A 16,422-nucleotide genomic window follows, 5' to 3' on the forward strand; every position below is an offset into this window, starting at 1 on the left:
GGCGTCGAGGCCTCGCGTTACCTTCCCCTTTCCCCTGAAGCACCCCCCGCATTTGCGGGGCTTCGAGCACTGACAGGTGTGAGAGAGAAAGAAGACCGTTACTTCGCATAAAATACGAGACAGCTGTAGAACGCTGGTTTGTTTACGTTGAATTTGACAGTTTCGTTTTGGCGCGTTCCACTCATAGCAAGGGCTCGAAGCTCTAGTGCGCCGAGCCCCGGGGTGACACGCACCTGACTGGAAAGCAGCTCATATTTGAAGAATTCCATATCTTTCAAACCGGCCCGACATCTATTGCACAAATCAGTAAATGTAAAATAATCCGAAAAAATCCGAAATATTTCAGATTTCGAAAAAAATCCGCCAGAACGCCCAGACCCAAAGAAATCCGCAACACTTGGCAACACTGCCGATGACGGATTTGGTGTGACCGTACCGTTAAAGTAAAGAAGTATTCTATGTTCTAAGAGTTGAATGTTGTAGAACACAGAATACTCATATTTTAAGAACATGGCGGTATATGTCATTGTTCTGATAAATTGAATTATTTCAAAACTAATTAATACTGAATATTGAGTATGTGTTACATACGGTATTTCTAATTTTAAGAGGCCATAGTGTTATTTCTGTTTGAAAGAATTAACATTTATATGAAAAGACTACAAGTTTCAATTTGGAAAAATTCTGGGAGTCCTGTTATTTATTATAAACAAGAAGGAATATTGATTATATAATTCTTGATAAAATAATTTCATATTTTAAATTAATTCACAAAAGACGCAATGTCTTACCCCGGTAGACCTCCTATTATGCAAGGATTACCTATGGCTTATATGCCTATGACAGGTCCTGCACCTCCTTTGATGCCAGCAGTGATGCCGCTTCAACATGTAAGTAGTGAAATCCTTAATTGGTGTAGTGAAGATGATTTGTTCAATTTTACAGATGGTTCCTGTCCAGGTGACTACAGCCACCCAGATTCGGGCTTTCCCAAAATTGAACCCTAATAGAGATCAAATGAAGCAAATGCAAGGCCCAGCTGTGACAGTTTTTGTCGGTAAGTCTTTCACGTCTGAATTGTTTGGCAGAATTTGAAAAATTTCGGGCTTTGTAGATGTGGTCTAGTCGCTGGATTTGTCTGATATCGAAGAAATCCAGCGACAAGTTACAACGTACGACCTAGAAACATTTGAAGATGCTTACCTCAGTAGTAAAAGAAATGTCAGTAGTAAACTGACTAGACCATGGCTAAAAAGTCCGTAATTTTCTAATACTGTCAAAATTAAATTTTATTCAATAAATGTCAGCATCGTTGTTGTTTTGCTCATTGTCATAGAATTTAATTCTAACTGAAGATGCGAACTTGAGATCAATTTTTAGCTAACTCACCAAGTTTGGATCTATGGAATGAGTAGATCGTAATGAGATGAGATTGCTAATGAGAAAATACCTTCTTCTCCAAAAAATATTGAAAAGTCTATGTGATGAATATTTTTAATAACAAAATAAGCATATAAATATTCATACTCAAAAACTGTAACGATTTTTATGTTTAGGTAATATCACAGAAAAAGCTCCAGATACTATGATAAGACAAATATTAGCTACGTGCGGCCATGTTATTAGTTGGAAGAAAGTGAAAGCTTTTGGATTTTGTGAACTGGCTGGACCTGATGCTGGACTCAGAGCTGTAAGAATACTGCATGATTTAATGGTGGGTGACAAGCGTCTGGTTGCTAAAGTTGACGCCAAAACAAAATCTGTTTTGGATGAATATAAAGGTATGTTTTATTGAGTATTCCTGCTACTCGAGGAAAATGTTACCGTTGTCTACTATTTAAGTGCAATAAGAATGAAAGCCGTTATCAAAGAATAGAATTAAATTACACCAAAAAGAAAACTACACATATTGTAACAAGTGTAACATCATTCATAATATCAATTCAAGTATTCAGTATTTTAAAAATTTTCTTATGAGTGATTATAATATTATTACAGTTGAACGTAGGAAGAAAGAAAGAGGATCTCCACTTCAAGATGAACAAGAAGATGAATTGGACGATGAAACTCTGGCCATAGATCAGCAAGCTAAGCAGAAAATTAAAGAAATTTTGGCGGAATATGAGGATGAAATGAATAACTATGAAGCTAAAAGAGAGGGTGAGTATTATTCTTTATCTTTTGCACTGAAAATTGATCAATTTGTCAAATCAAATTTATTGATTCGTTTTATTAGTTAATTATAGTCAACTTCATCTAATGCATTGGAGGTACTGATCAAAAATACACCATTTATTTATTTATTTATTCAATGTCAAAATGATTATATCAAAGATCCTTTTTACAAAATTATACAAAAAGAAAAATTTAACAAATTTGATAACACAAATACAGCAATATGAAATGAAAAACAGCAAACACACACAAATTTAGCATCAGAAACATGGATTTTCATTTAGAAATAACGATTAACAATCGACCTTAGCTCTTTCTTAAACATTCTCAAATTATTAGTATGTAGCGCAGCTGTGGGAACAACAATTTTGTTCCACTATATCTACATTTGTTTTTATAAATAATAATCTTTTCATATCGGACTTTGGTAGCTAGTAAATATGCAGGGTGAACCACAGTCAGTGGTACCCTAGAATTTTACGGAGAACGGAAGGTAAAATTTTATTGAAAATTTGTTTTCTTGGGTCGGAACCACTGCTCTATCAATCTAAAATATTTTCAGAACTGCGTAGTTGCCGCTTATATCAAAAAGTACTAATAACTTCAATATTTCAAATAGAACACCCTGTATGTTGTTACTTTTTTGGTTTGCCGTAGTCTCTTGATTATTTATGTATGTATTAACTTCCTTGTCCCCAATCTCTAGCGGTTTTCGAGTAATTGATTGATATTACTTTTTTTTGTGTGAAACATTGCTACAATTAAACATTCATCACTTTTTGATATAGGCAGCAACACCGCAGCGCTGAAAATATTTTAGATAGATGTTGTTCCTATCCAAGAAACCAAATTTCAATAAAATCGTACCTTTCACTCTCCGTTAAAGTGTAGGGTACCTTCGACCTCTGCCCACCCTGTATAGTATGACATCTAGGTAATTCGTGCTTGCTATAATATTTTTAAACAGGACATATAGGACTCATGATAATTTCACCTTTAGCATCATTTGCGTCTATCTTCTGACAGATGTTGTTTATTTGTTTTTTCTTTTTGATGGAGTTGATTATTTTTGCGTTTTCACAGAGATTTTAGAAATAAATCGAAAAAATCTTTCGATAAAAATTGGAATTTTTATTGTATACAATAGTATAGTCACTTTTTGGGTTGGAGAAATGGTTCTAAAATACGCATTCACTCATAACTCAAGGCAGATACATGACAAATGTGTGCCCATACATTGACCACTCGCGAATATCACTTTTAAATGAACGTCAATATTTACTACTCAATAATGATGCGGAAATTAATTCAATCAAATGGAGAAAAATAATGAGAGTGTGCAAAATAAGCCTATAACTATCATCAATGTTAAAAACTTAGAAGTTAGAAAATACTAAAAATCCATTTTTTTCATTTGCATAGTTTTAGTAGTGAAAGTGGAAATTTTAGTTCAGTAATAAGGAATTTGTGTTGAATTCCAGTTAGTTCGCACTCGATTTTTCAAAAATTATTTTTATTTCCTTTTGAAATTCATTTTATAAATCTATTCAACGTAATTTTCTTGCAGAGGAAGAAATCAAAAAGGCCAATAGAGTTCTAGAGGAGGCGGACGTGGAAGAAGAGAAACGTGATCTTATTACTAGGGAAATTGGCAAGTTCCGAGAAATAATGAAAGTAAGTATGGAAATCTATCTAAACATCCAAAATTAATATAGAATTGACTTTGTATTGGGGTTTCCTGAGTTTTTCAAATCAAACTTATTAATTTTTGAGATGAAATTATATTAGTTCAATGATTGGGGTTTCATTATTGTTTCAATTGGGGTGTAATAGAGTAACGGTTGCACTCATATAGTGCTTGAAACCAAACAGGCTTATGGAAAACGGCGCAGTCCATCCTAGGTTCGGCCCATGGCGCCGCTGGTGAGTAATGTGAACTCCACAATTTTTCATAGCTGTTTCAAGCCACATAGGAATTCAGCAAAATTATCAGACTTGTAAGACAGCAACTTTTAACCAGATAAACATGAAAAAAAAAATGATAAATCCATAAATTATTAATTATGTAAGCCGTGAAATATTTTCTGCACTATTCTGAATCGAAGAGCATATTTTTCAGTCATGATTTTCTATTGTATCTGAAATTAGCTATTCTGCCTTTCTTTTTCTCTGAAATGGACGCAAAACAATTAGTCACAATCAAGTACATACTAATTTTTGCCATTGATAATTTTGACGAAATTATTTTATTCTGATCAAAGAATTTTAAATTTTTTTAAGTTTGTCCTATGTAATAATATAATAACGGGATGGTTCAACTTTCGAATTCGAATCTATCAGTTGGACAAAATTTATATGGAGTACCATTTCGTTGTCGGTTGAAAAATTGTTGTAGTGGGCTTAATGTGGCGGAAGGAAACACTAAGGGTATGGTCCGTATATCACCTTTGTTACTATGTTTAGGAAGTTGTTGGTCCGTATATGTCAAATTCCTCAAAAACCGGTGACTATTTCCTCAAACTTTGTTGAGTTATCTGTCACCAGAGCAACCATACTTTTATTATGGTTAGGTTCGGTAACCACGCCCATTCCGGTTGGCAGTTGTCATTTTAATTATCAGATTATTGTTTATGAATATTTTCCATGACATCTAACACTCAAAAACTTTATTATTTCAATTATGAAATAAATACCCTTCAGAGCCATTAAGAACTATTAGTTATTTACAAATTAAAAGAGTTCAACCTTTTATAACCTCCAAAATTCTGTCGATGAAAATTTAGTTCACCATAGACAAGTGTCAAGCGGTCCGTAAATACGAAGCAGGTTATCTAAAACATTGAAAACCACTAGTAACCGCTCTGAAATTCTCGGCGATATACGGAGCATACTCTAAGAAAACCCGTTTTCCTAACTCACAGGAGCTCTTGATTGTTGAGAGGAAAATTAGGAGAGTAGGGTCATAAAAGTACTATTTAAATATTAGTTTTTTTTTTTCTTAGTTGTTTTGATTATATTATTATCTTGAAAATTAGTTGTATAGCTTATTAGTTTGACTAATTTATTTGGATAATTCCACGTCACCGTTTAATTTTTGTAAAATGTTTTTCATCGTCCAGATTAAAAAACAATTAACGTTACATGTTTATCTTGTTGAATCCGAAAACTCTTGGTACCATTTACTTCTCGAGATTTGTAATAGATTGTTTCCTTTGAACTCTTATGTGGTTTGAAATATTTGTTGATTGAATACCTAATTGTTTACTTATAGGAACTTGGTAACTGCAAAATATCAACTGAAAATTCTCAAAAAATATTAACTTTTCAGTTTTACCCTCAGAAGAATTTCATTTGTTGATTAACCATAATGATTATAGTTTTTATCGATTCAATTTCTTCAATAGCAGATAAATTATTCTTCACATAATTTTTCATATCATTTTCATTTCGCCTCATTTGATATTTTTTGGTTACTCTGCCAAATATTATTAATTTTTGAGAATAATTATTTGAATATAAGTTTTATATCACCACGGTCGGTATTTGTAAGTTATTGGCTGTGGTGTGTACCTATATGATTTGTTGTATCATAAAAATAATAGCAGATGCTGGTGGAAAGTTATCATCAAGCTTAGGATATTCAACATCTTAAAACAGAGAGTAAGTTGAAATGTATATATAAAGTCTCCACATAATTATTTTTGTGTATGTTCGAAAATATTACAAAATTTTTTAGTATTCATTCGGGAATATTATTGTTCTTTTTCTTTGTTAGATATCTCTTTTTCTATTTTTTAAATTCATTTAAGTCAATTTAGTTACATTAGTTAACGTAATCATAGTTAATAGAAAACATATCAAATATTTGATCTACGTTATTGAATTCAATGGAAAAATCCTGTGGTTTCATGAAAGAAGGTATCTTCACCAAATATTAACAAGCAGCAGGAAAAGAGCCACTTAGGATGTAAATATGCCAAGGTGATGCATAGAAATTTGAGTAGCAAAGACCTATATATTTTGTTGAAGATTTGGAGGCAGAATACGAAAAAATGAGTAAGCTTGAGTAAATTCAATTTCACATCTCAAAACTCTTCTGGGTTTATTAAAGTCGAAATACTGTTGGGAGTAACGGGGAAGGTTAAGATTTCATCCGGAAAGAGCAGTTGAGATTCCTGTGTAATTAGCGTTATGATTATTATGAATTGGTATCATTACCTCTGATTGAAGCTTGTCTATCTTTTTAATTACCACTAAACACTTAATATATGTATTCTTTTTGTTGGCCTAGTGATAATGGGAGTACCATAAAATACATATTATTTTTTTTTTCCAAAATGTGTTAGCTTATACAATAAAAGAACATGGTTGTTTTATCCAATCGACAGAAATATTCTTGACTTGCGTTAGTTGGAAAGAAATCATTAGGAAGCATATCAATATTCCATTCTAATTTATTAATTAAACGACAAAATCATCTTGACAAACACACAAAAATAAAAAGGTGTACTTCATGAAATGAATCAATTTAAAAAACTACGAACTTTTAGTCGTGATCTAGCCGGTTTTTGACCTGAAATTTCGCCTACAACTACCAGGGTATCTTCAAATGTTTTTAGGATTTGATACTGGTCTGCTTGATGACAGGTAAACAATAGCTCTAAGCGATTGGTCCCTTTGATCTTCTGTTGATGATATATTCACTCTCGGTGGTAAAGTTTGATATTCGAAAGAATTCATGCCTTCGAGAACAAAATCAGCCTTTTTTAATCATTATTGAATAATTGCTTCTCAAGGATTCAACCTGATTTATTACATTAAATTATCTTCAGAGACAATTTTTCCACCTATTTCACTTTATGTTAAATATGGAATAACACTATTTTCAATTCACCTGAAGGACTTGAAACAGGAGAGATTTTTTTTCTAATTGCAATTTGGTAGGTGTACAATCAACTCCTTAAGGGGGTGGCAACCCCTCTCATAAATTTCCAATGGCAAAAGTTGTCGAGTGACGCATAATTTTGATTTTTTTGTAATTTTTTAAAAATTCGCTGAAATATTTCTGTTTAGCTTCAGTTCTGTTAGTAAACTGTTCAAATTGCATACACTTATAGTATTCATGGACATAACCAAGAGTTCAGTTCAGAAAATCTCTTGTTGCAGTTGATGAATTTGTTGATATTGTTTGATCCTTTGGTTACACTTATTTGCTACAACATTTTGATGAGAATTGAACAAGACATTAACTACTGCTAAGAAGCAAAATATAAACAATTTCAACATCTCAATGCATACAATTTGTTCAGTTTTAACTACTTAATATTCTTCATTTTCAACGAGAATTTCATACCCGAACATAAGCCAAGAAGTAGTTATTTTTAGCATAACCATTAATAGAATTTCAAAACAATCGAAATAACTCCATTATAATTGCCATTAAAGATTTTTGCTGAGGTTGCCACTCTGCTTAAGGAGATGTACACCAACGAATTCGCAATCACAATTCTCCCCTCCAAATGACATTTCTCTCGTCTCTGCCTTTTCCAAAAAACTCTGAATTAATTAATAAAAATTGAAACATGTTTTGAATATTAAGAGTATGTTATTGAAAAAAATAAATCAAAATAGCAATATCTGAAATGGAAATCATATTAGGTGTAGTAAAAAGAAATCCATTATTTTTCCAATAGATGGCTTTAGTTATCTATATCCCGTGTTGTATAAGTCCGATCGGGTTCCACTAGAAAGATGAGAACAAGATGGCGAACAATTTTGCTGAAAAAATTCGCTTCAACAGAGGCTTGTAAAAATCGACTGTCTCAATTCTTTGTAATAGGGACGATGACTTCCATGAGAGAGTCATAGTAATATTACCCTCAAAACGGCGCTTATTTGACCTAAATCGGATCATTCCAATTATGGTTATTCAAGCCTTGTTTTTCTTGCAAAAATAATGGATTCACGATCAAAAAAAGCAGTATTGAGGTTTTCCGAAAATTCTCTTCATTTAAAATAGACCGAGTTAACTGATCCATTGAAAATATAATTTGATAATTCTGTTTGATTGAATAAAGTATTTAAAGATTCATATTGTTATTCCATATTATTTCGAAAATACTTCACAAGAATCCGGGATCTACAATATCTCTCATGTTTTTCATAGCTTGGATAGAACAATTAGATATCATTTGCCAATACTGTAGTATTTTCGAACTAGGAAACAGCTGAGATAAATCATCATTCAACAGATTTCTTCTGTGATAACCAACTAACAAATGCATTTCTTAACTCATTTACAGAATGTACAAAAATGAAAAAAGTGCACAAATTTGCGAATATTTTCATTTGATACATATTCTTGGTCTCCAATGGTATGAGATTTCTTTCATTAATATTCGATTCCAAGTTTGCAAGCAATAATAGTCATTGATATATTTTATTGTAGAAACAAGAAGAGGCGAAAAAAGTTAATAGGAAGAAACGAGAAGAAAAGGATAAGCACAGGGAAAAGTCGAATTCACACTCCCCAAGCCCCAGAAGAAAAGAAAAAGAAGAGAGAAAACGAAAAAGATCCAGATCAAGGTAAATGCAAATATTTTCTTAGTCTTCTTCTATCCTTTATAATGTGCCGGGCTGCAAATATTTTTGAACTCGCTAGAATCATAGAAAATTCTAGCAGAATACCCAATAAAAATACATTATTTACATTTATGCCACAACAGATTCAACTTATATGAAATATTTCTTTGAAGAAAAATGTATTTGTTTATTATTATATTAAAAAATCACATCTTTAATCATAATAAAATAATATTAACATTATTACGATTAAAGACTAAGTAAATATTATCATGATGGATAATATCTTACGATAAAATCATTTTTTCTCACTGTTAAATTTCTTTACAACTCTGCTCGATAGGTCACATGAAAGAAGCAGTAGAGAAAGAGATCGAGATCGCGAGCGTGAACAACGTGAGCGTGAGCGGGAACGCGAAAGAGAAAAGGAACGTGAGAAGGAAAGGGAAAGAGAACGAGAAAGGGAACGTGAAAGAGAGAAGGAGAGGGAACGGGAAAGAGAAGCCAGAGAACGGGAGCGAGACAGAGAAAGGGAACGAGAGAGGGATAGAGAACGCGATGACAAAAAGAGTGCCAAAGATCTTCTCAGGGAAAAAGAGATGGAAGAAGAAGCTAAAGAGAAAAAAAAGTCTGAGAGGAGAGCTAGAGAAAAGGAAGCCATTTACCAAGAAAGGTTGAGGTAAGATAAACAAGGATAAATACTAGTTGAGTTTATTAATTCTATAATTGATGATGGTTCTAATTATGTGAATCCTTTCTCTAATTCTTGCAGTACCTAAAAGAACAGCTTTTTGCTTTATATTACACTAGCTGCCCGCCCCAGCTTCGCAGTTCTGTCAGGTAACCCAAAATACATCCTTCGAAGTGTCAAATTATACTCTATGATTGTTTGCTCGGTCGGAGGAAAAAGGGAAAGCCTTTTTCTTCTTTTCCGTACGATTTTATCGAATATTTCCCTCCTGTCAAAAATTCTATGTATATGGAGAACAATTATCGAAAATTACAACGATAATTGCATTGTAGGAAGCGAAACAGCACTGCGATAATTGTTCTGTTCATACATGCATAGTTTCTATGCATCTTACACAGTTCGGATCTATGGTATCTATGGAATCTGTCACTTTAACAAGTTAACAGTTTATTCGGGAAATATTCCCCCGAATTACACTCGTGCATCAAAATGACCGGATAATTTCGCATTCCAGCGTGTTTTCTTTGAAAAACTGCATGCAGTTTTGATGACAACACGCTGTAATGCAGAATTATCGGTAATTTTGATGCACTTGTGCAATTACTTACGAAAATATTTTGTTGTATAAACCTTCTCATGATAATAATAAACACAACAAAAAAAGAATTTGGGGCAGTTGTTTGAATGTGATGCCCTTATGTAATATCCACAGATCCTTTTTTATATTTATAGATAGGACATAGATGTATACTCACTAAGTCCTAGTTGCTTGATATTTATCTTGAGATTTTTCGGTACTATTCCAGTTATTGAGATGATAATTGGAATAGTTCTCGTTGATATCATTCCCCACTGGCGTTTCATCTGAAACTTGAGGTCCCTATATTTTGAAATTTTGCGGCCTCTTTTTGACGCATGTTATTATTTGGTATTGCTACGTTGGAAAGTATTGCTGTCTTCTGATGTTTATCGACTAGTAGTATATCTGGTCTGTTGTGAGGAACTGTTTTATCAGTCAAAACTGTACGATTCCAGTACAGTTTATAGCGTTCCTTCCCCAGGATGGTCTCCGGTCGGTACTTGTAGTAAGACGCTTTTTCAGAATGAAGTATTTCTAATATGGTTGCCAATTATTTCTTACTGCATCGTGTCTCTTTCCTGCAAACATTTGACATCCACCTGTGATATGTTGGATTGTCTCATTCATTGTACATCCATAACGGTATCGATCGTCAGTAATAGTTCGATCCTTAATGATATGCTTGCAGTAATTTCTCCTTGAGATCACTTTATCTTGGATGGCTACAATAAATCCTTTCGTTTCTGCATACATCGCAATAGTTCAATGGCGTCCATTTCTTCTCTCTATTTTTGCAGTTCTTCTTGGGTTTTCTAGCGGTTGTATGGTGGTTGTGCAGTTTTAAAGGGCTTGATTCATCTGCTTCACGCAATGTTTGGTAGTTATTATTATATTTATTTATTTATTTACTTCTTTATTCTTGACCTCTAATACAGTACAAGTACTGGTGACAAGGCCTATTTAACAATATACAAAAAAAAATAATACCATAAAATATTCAAAACAACAACAAAGTTGAAGTAAACAAAATAAATCTTTCAGGTACAACTTAAGCTTAATATTATTTCTGGTGTTATTTGGTTATTTTTATTTATCTCCAATTGATGTTATTATTGTTTCATAAAAACATTTATATTTTCTCGCAGGGCTTGGGAATCCAGAGAAAGGCGAAAAGCAAAAGAATATGAAAAAGAAAGGGAAAAAGAAAGAATCCGAGAGGAAGAAAGAGAAAAAGATGCAAAAAGGCTCAAAGAATTTTTGGAAGATTATGATGACGATCGGGATGATGTTAAATTTTATAAGTAAGTATAAGTCGTGAGAATTCATTCCTGTTTACTAATAACTCAATAAGCAAGCGAATTGAAGCCTCCATTTATATTCCTATTCCTAATGCTTTTTTTGCTTTGTAGGGGACGTGAACTTCAAAGACGACTAGCAGAAAGGGTGAAAGAAGCTGAAATGGACAGTAGGGATCGACTTAAAGAGAAGGAAGAGCTAGATGAATTGAAAAATGAAATATTCTCTAGTGAAGTCGAAGATCCAAATGCAGAATTCGAAAGAGTAAGTTTTTTCACGATCATTTGTCATTCATTATGTTATAACAATATGATAAAATGTCAGATTTCTAAGAATGGCACTTTGAAACGGTAAAAGCGCAGCCTAATATGAATATTTAGATATTTAGACCAATTGCTTTTAAGATTTTCAGACGTAGTTTATAGAAATCAATAACAGTAGTCGATAACAATAATAGTTCCAAATATTGGATAGACTGTAATTGATGGAAATTATTAAAAATATAAAATCTGAAGAAGCTACCTTGCGGCGAAATATATAATTGTAATTTATAGAATAAGAAACCGGAAATGGTAATGTAATTGTAAATTTTGTACGAACTCGGGTATTAGCTCCGCATTTTGGTCAATTCCCGTTGGAATTGACGATTTAGGCTTTATTATTTATAGGCGGACTAAAAACCTAACCTAACCTATATTTTATAGGAAAATACCCAACAAAATGCATATCCTTACAGTTTTAAATTACGTGTTTCGGTTCTTCAGTCCTAGAATTTTTCATCTCATAATAGATACGTTATTTCAATATATTTAATTCTTTTTAAAGATGAAAAAAGAAATGGAAGAGCTATATAAACCCAAATTACTCATTGATGTCAATTTGGAACATTGGAAGCAGAAGGAGAGAGAAAAAGAAAGAGAACTGGAGAGGCAAAAGGCAAGAGAAAGAGAGCGTCATAGAGAATATGAAAGGGAAAAAGAAAGACAGAAAATGAAAGAAGAACGGGAAAAGTAAGTGCTGATACTAATTATTTACAAATCTAGAAAAGTTATGTGAAGATCAATTTACAGGGAAAAAGTTTTACTCTTTTCTTATGTAAAGGGTGTTTTTTTTAGAGCTATAGTACTTTAAATTGCATTAAAACAACGATGGATTATTCGATTGATATGAATTTTATTTATCCGCAAGATAATCTTGTGGCATTACATTTTAAATATGATTTCTGGCATATGACCGCCATGGCTGGATCGGATGTAGTCCAATCTGGACGTCCAATTTTCGATGACTTTTTTCAACATTTGTTGCCGTATTTCGGCAATAACACGGCGAATGTTGTCTTCCAAATGGTCAAGGGTTTGTGGCTTATCCGCATAGACCAATGACTTTACATAGCCCCACAGAAAGTAGTCTAGCGGTGTTAAATCACAAGATCTTGGAGGCCAATTCACAGGTCCAAAACGTGAAATTAGGCGGTCACCAAACGTGTCTTTCAATAAATCGATTGTGGCACGAGCTGTGTGACATGTTGCGCCGTCTTGTTGGAACCACAGCTCCTGGACATCATGGTTGTTCAATTCAGGAATGAAAAAGTTAGTAATCATGGCTCTATACCGATCACCATTGACTGTAACTTTCTGGCCATCATCGTTTTTGAAGAAGTACGGACCAATGATTCCACCAGCCCATAAAGCGCACCAAACAGTCAGTTTTTCTGGATGTAACGGTGTTTCGACATACACTTGAGGATTAGCTTCACTCCAAATGTTTTGTTTATTGACGTAGCCATTCAACCAAAAGTGCGCTTCATCGCTAATGGACGTAGTGCGCGATACGTATTCCGCACAGAACCATTATTTTCGAAATAAAATTGCACTGTTTGCAAGCGTTGTTCAGGCGTGAATCTATTCATGATGAATTGCCAAACCAAACTCAGAATAAATCACTTGACAGCTGTTAAATCGGTTGCCATCTTAAACAGTAATGCCAACTTAAAGTTATATACCTTGAAAAAAAACACCCGATATTTCTTCAGTAAAATATTATTGAATCATTATTTTAACTGAACTTTTAGCAACCAAACTTTAAACCCATCAACGAATCGTTTCAACATCGATGTTGTCATCTTCAGAAACTGTAAGGGATCTTTCAGTTTCTGAAGACGATAAAATCGTTAAAAAATTCTTCATAATTTAGTCTAAAATGATCATTTAAATTCGCAAATTGAGGCTATTTGGCTTCTTTAAGAAAGCAAGGTGCTAAACTATTACTTCTAATAAGCTTCTCTAGAATCATACGTTACTTTGATCTTCCAGATATGTATTAAAACAGGCTGCCGAGGAATTGGCAGCAGTAGAAGCTGAACCAATCGACAGTGATAGTGACATCGACGGACCTCATTACAGTCCACCAGCTCCGGTTAACGATGATGACGCTTCAAACGATAATTCAAGTAACGCCCAGTGGACACAAGTTCAGGGAGGGGACGAAGATTCAAGGCAGTCTTTCGTTTCCAATCATGACGAAACTCCCGCTATGACTACCGGGACGGGATTGAAAATAAACCTTTCGAAACCTATGGCTTTCAGTCCGCAAAATCAAAGAGGAGATGCCAAAAGAAAAAAGGCCGATCTGAGGGAGATTTTTAATCCCGATGAAGATGATAATAATACTCAGGTCAAAAAGCGAAAATTAGTTCCAATTGGTTAGTGGTTTGTTTTATTACGATATTTTGTTATTTTTTTTTTGTGATTCCATATTAATTTCTATACAAATTTCAGATTACAACGAGGAGAAGAAAACAAAAAAAGACAAAGAAAATGGGGATAAAAAATCTGAGGATACCCAAAAATCTCAAGAGGAGAAGAGGAAGCACATTAAGACTTTGATCGAAAATATCCCTACTGAAAAAAATGCGTTATTCGCGCACAAGTTGGATTGGGCCGCTATCGATAATCAACTTATGGAGAAGAAGATTCGGCCGTGGATCAATAAGAAGATCATCGAATATATTGGCGAACCCGAGCCAACCCTGGTGGATTTTATTTGTTCGAAAGTTCTAGCGGGATCTCCTCCTCAAGTAATTCTGGAAGATGTACAGATGGTAAGTGAAAATTGTATTTTGAATCAAAAGCGAGATATATTTTTGAAAATTAATTCACCACGCTCTGCCTTTAGATATACTTTAGCATGCCAGAGTGTTTTTAAAATTTGATTAACTACGTTCGGGAGACATTTGTATTCATGAAAATATATTTTTTTTTTAACGTACAATACCGTCATATTTTTCCGACAAGATCATCGAAAAGTTCTACTTTTCCTCCGCCGGAGGGAAAAGTGTAGCCTAGCAATAGTAACTATCAACTGATATACATAGAAAACCTGGTGTGTCTACTCATACCTGTAAAACTTTCAGTCAAAACAGGAGATTTTTCAGATTTATACCTACTTGATTTCGAGGATCGCGTCTGTTTCAGATGGCGCATACATCGTTTATATTTGACTTTGCTCTCGATTCTCGTCTCTCGTGACCATACGCTCTATTAGTGTGACGTCGCACACCGCCATTTTTGGTTCTCCTGTCAGCGTTCGGAATCCAACAAATGAATTGTCATTCAATAAGCCAATTTCTTCAACGACAACGTACTAATTTGAATGACAATTTGTTTGTTTGGATTGCGAACACTGACAGGAGAACTAAAATGGCGGTGAGTGACGTCATCACTAATAGAGCGTATTGAGTATAGGACAATAATTTTTTATATTCTATGCTCGTAACAATCTTCTGTATTCTGTAATTATATTCCATTCATTTCATTAAAAATTCGATAGGAACTGAATTGTCATTTATCGTGAAAGTTTTTAAAGTCTAAAATCAGTATTTCATTCTTGAACGGCGCCAGGCAGATAGCTGGAATTCAAAAATTTCTGAAGAGCGCCACCTTACAGAACTCTGGTGAAGCAGAACACCAAAGCAACAAGTGGATATCTCCAAAAGTCTGAAACAAAATCAGTACACACGCCAGAGATTCTGTGCATTTTTCTATCAACTATTATACTTCTTGGCTGTCAAAATTGATTTAGCATGATAACTATAACTAGGCAAATTTTGTATGAATCAATCAATTCAACGAAACAATCCTTATCGTTAATATGAATCTTATCTAAAATTTGGATCTCTAGATTTTTATGAATTTCAAAATATTAAAAAAAACTTTTCATGGCTTGCCTTCAATTACCTACTAGACTCATCCTTACAAAATAATATACTATTCAAGCAATAAAATATTGAATAATTTCTTCTTTACTACTCTACTCATTTCACGAAATCATTATATTTTCTGGATAATTGTTGGGACAGTTATGTCATTGACTATACCAAAATTATAATTCTTTCATGGAATGAGTAGACAGCAGTAAATGTCTGCTCAGAAGTGGGTCTTCTCTGGGTTCCTCATACAAGCCTATCTTCTGAGAGGTCTCACACAGACCTAGCAAAGATGGGTTAGAAAAGATTGAACATAAACAAATATTCACATCTGCCGTATTGATATAATATGAATTTCGAATTCAAACTCTAAAAAGTTATTACATTCATAAAGCAATTCTTGAAAACATTGTAAACATGCATTAGAGATAGAGACAAGAAAGTCAATATATAAATAATCAAGAGGCTGCGGCAAACCGAAAAATTACAGGGTGATCTATCGAAGTTGTTAGTTCTTTTTATATAAACGGCAACACCGTAGCGCTGAAAATATTTTAGATTAGTAGAGAAGTGGTTCCCACCCTATAAAGCAAATTATCAATAAAATCGTACTTTCCGTTGTCCGTAGAAGTCCTGAACAATTGTTATTTAAATAATAAAAAGGTAGAAATAGAGTAACTGTAATTTAATTTCAATTAAAATGAATTTGCATCAAGTAAAAACGTAAAATACAATATTCTCAAAATTTGTTTCAGGTATTGGATGAAGAAGCAGAAGTATTCGTTGTAAAAATGTGGAGATTATTAATTTATGAAGTGGAAGCAAAAAAGTTAGGATTAGTGAAGTAATTTGTAAAGTACTAATTTTTAAATATAAGTTTAATATTTTGAATAA

The 16,422-nt window shown here is 33.4% G+C and overlaps 1 protein-coding gene across 3 annotated transcripts; it reads left to right on the top strand.

Moving 5' to 3' along the window:
• The first annotated feature begins 492 nt into the window (after nucleotides 1–492).
• On the top strand, nucleotides 493–16,422 carry LOC123673838 (RNA-binding protein 25). 3 transcript variants are annotated; one of them, XM_045608543.1, is made up of 13 exons: nucleotides 493–890; nucleotides 946–1,057; nucleotides 1,557–1,781; nucleotides 1,999–2,160; nucleotides 3,743–3,849; nucleotides 8,624–8,760; nucleotides 9,101–9,436; nucleotides 11,174–11,329; nucleotides 11,438–11,588; nucleotides 12,150–12,334; nucleotides 13,628–14,025; nucleotides 14,102–14,424; nucleotides 16,284–16,422. In XM_045608543.1, exons 1-13 carry the CDS (start codon nucleotides 783–785, stop codon nucleotides 16,374–16,376), a joined length of 2,493 nt encoding a protein of 830 aa, XP_045464499.1. In that variant the 5' UTR covers nucleotides 493–782; the 3' UTR covers nucleotides 16,377–16,422. The 3 variants fall into 3 exon arrangements, with proteins under 3 accessions (XP_045464499.1, XP_045464501.1, XP_045464500.1); XM_045608545.1 differs by having other exon boundaries at nucleotides 961–1,057; XM_045608544.1 differs by having other exon boundaries at nucleotides 494–890; nucleotides 13,637–14,025.

This window comes from Harmonia axyridis, chromosome 2 (assembly GCF_914767665.1).
Source record: "Harmonia axyridis chromosome 2, icHarAxyr1.1, whole genome shotgun sequence".
In the NCBI taxonomy this organism is placed as follows: Eukaryota; Metazoa; Arthropoda; class Insecta; order Coleoptera; family Coccinellidae; genus Harmonia; species Harmonia axyridis.

What these genes read in the sequence shown, in the direction of transcription:
- LOC123673838 (XM_045608543.1), top strand. Translation starts at nt 783, where the DNA reads ATGTCTTACCCCGGTAGACCTCCTATTATGCAAGGATTACCTATGGCT. An exon ending in AGTTCCGAGAAATAATGAAA is followed by an intron (nt 3,850 to 8,623) that starts GTAAGTATGGAA and finishes ATTTTATTGTAG; the next exon opens with AAACAAGAAGAGGCGAAAAA. An exon ending in GATGATGTTAAATTTTATAA is followed by an intron (nt 11,330 to 11,437) that starts GTAAGTATAAGT and finishes TTTGCTTTGTAG; the next exon opens with GGGACGTGAACTTCAAAGAC.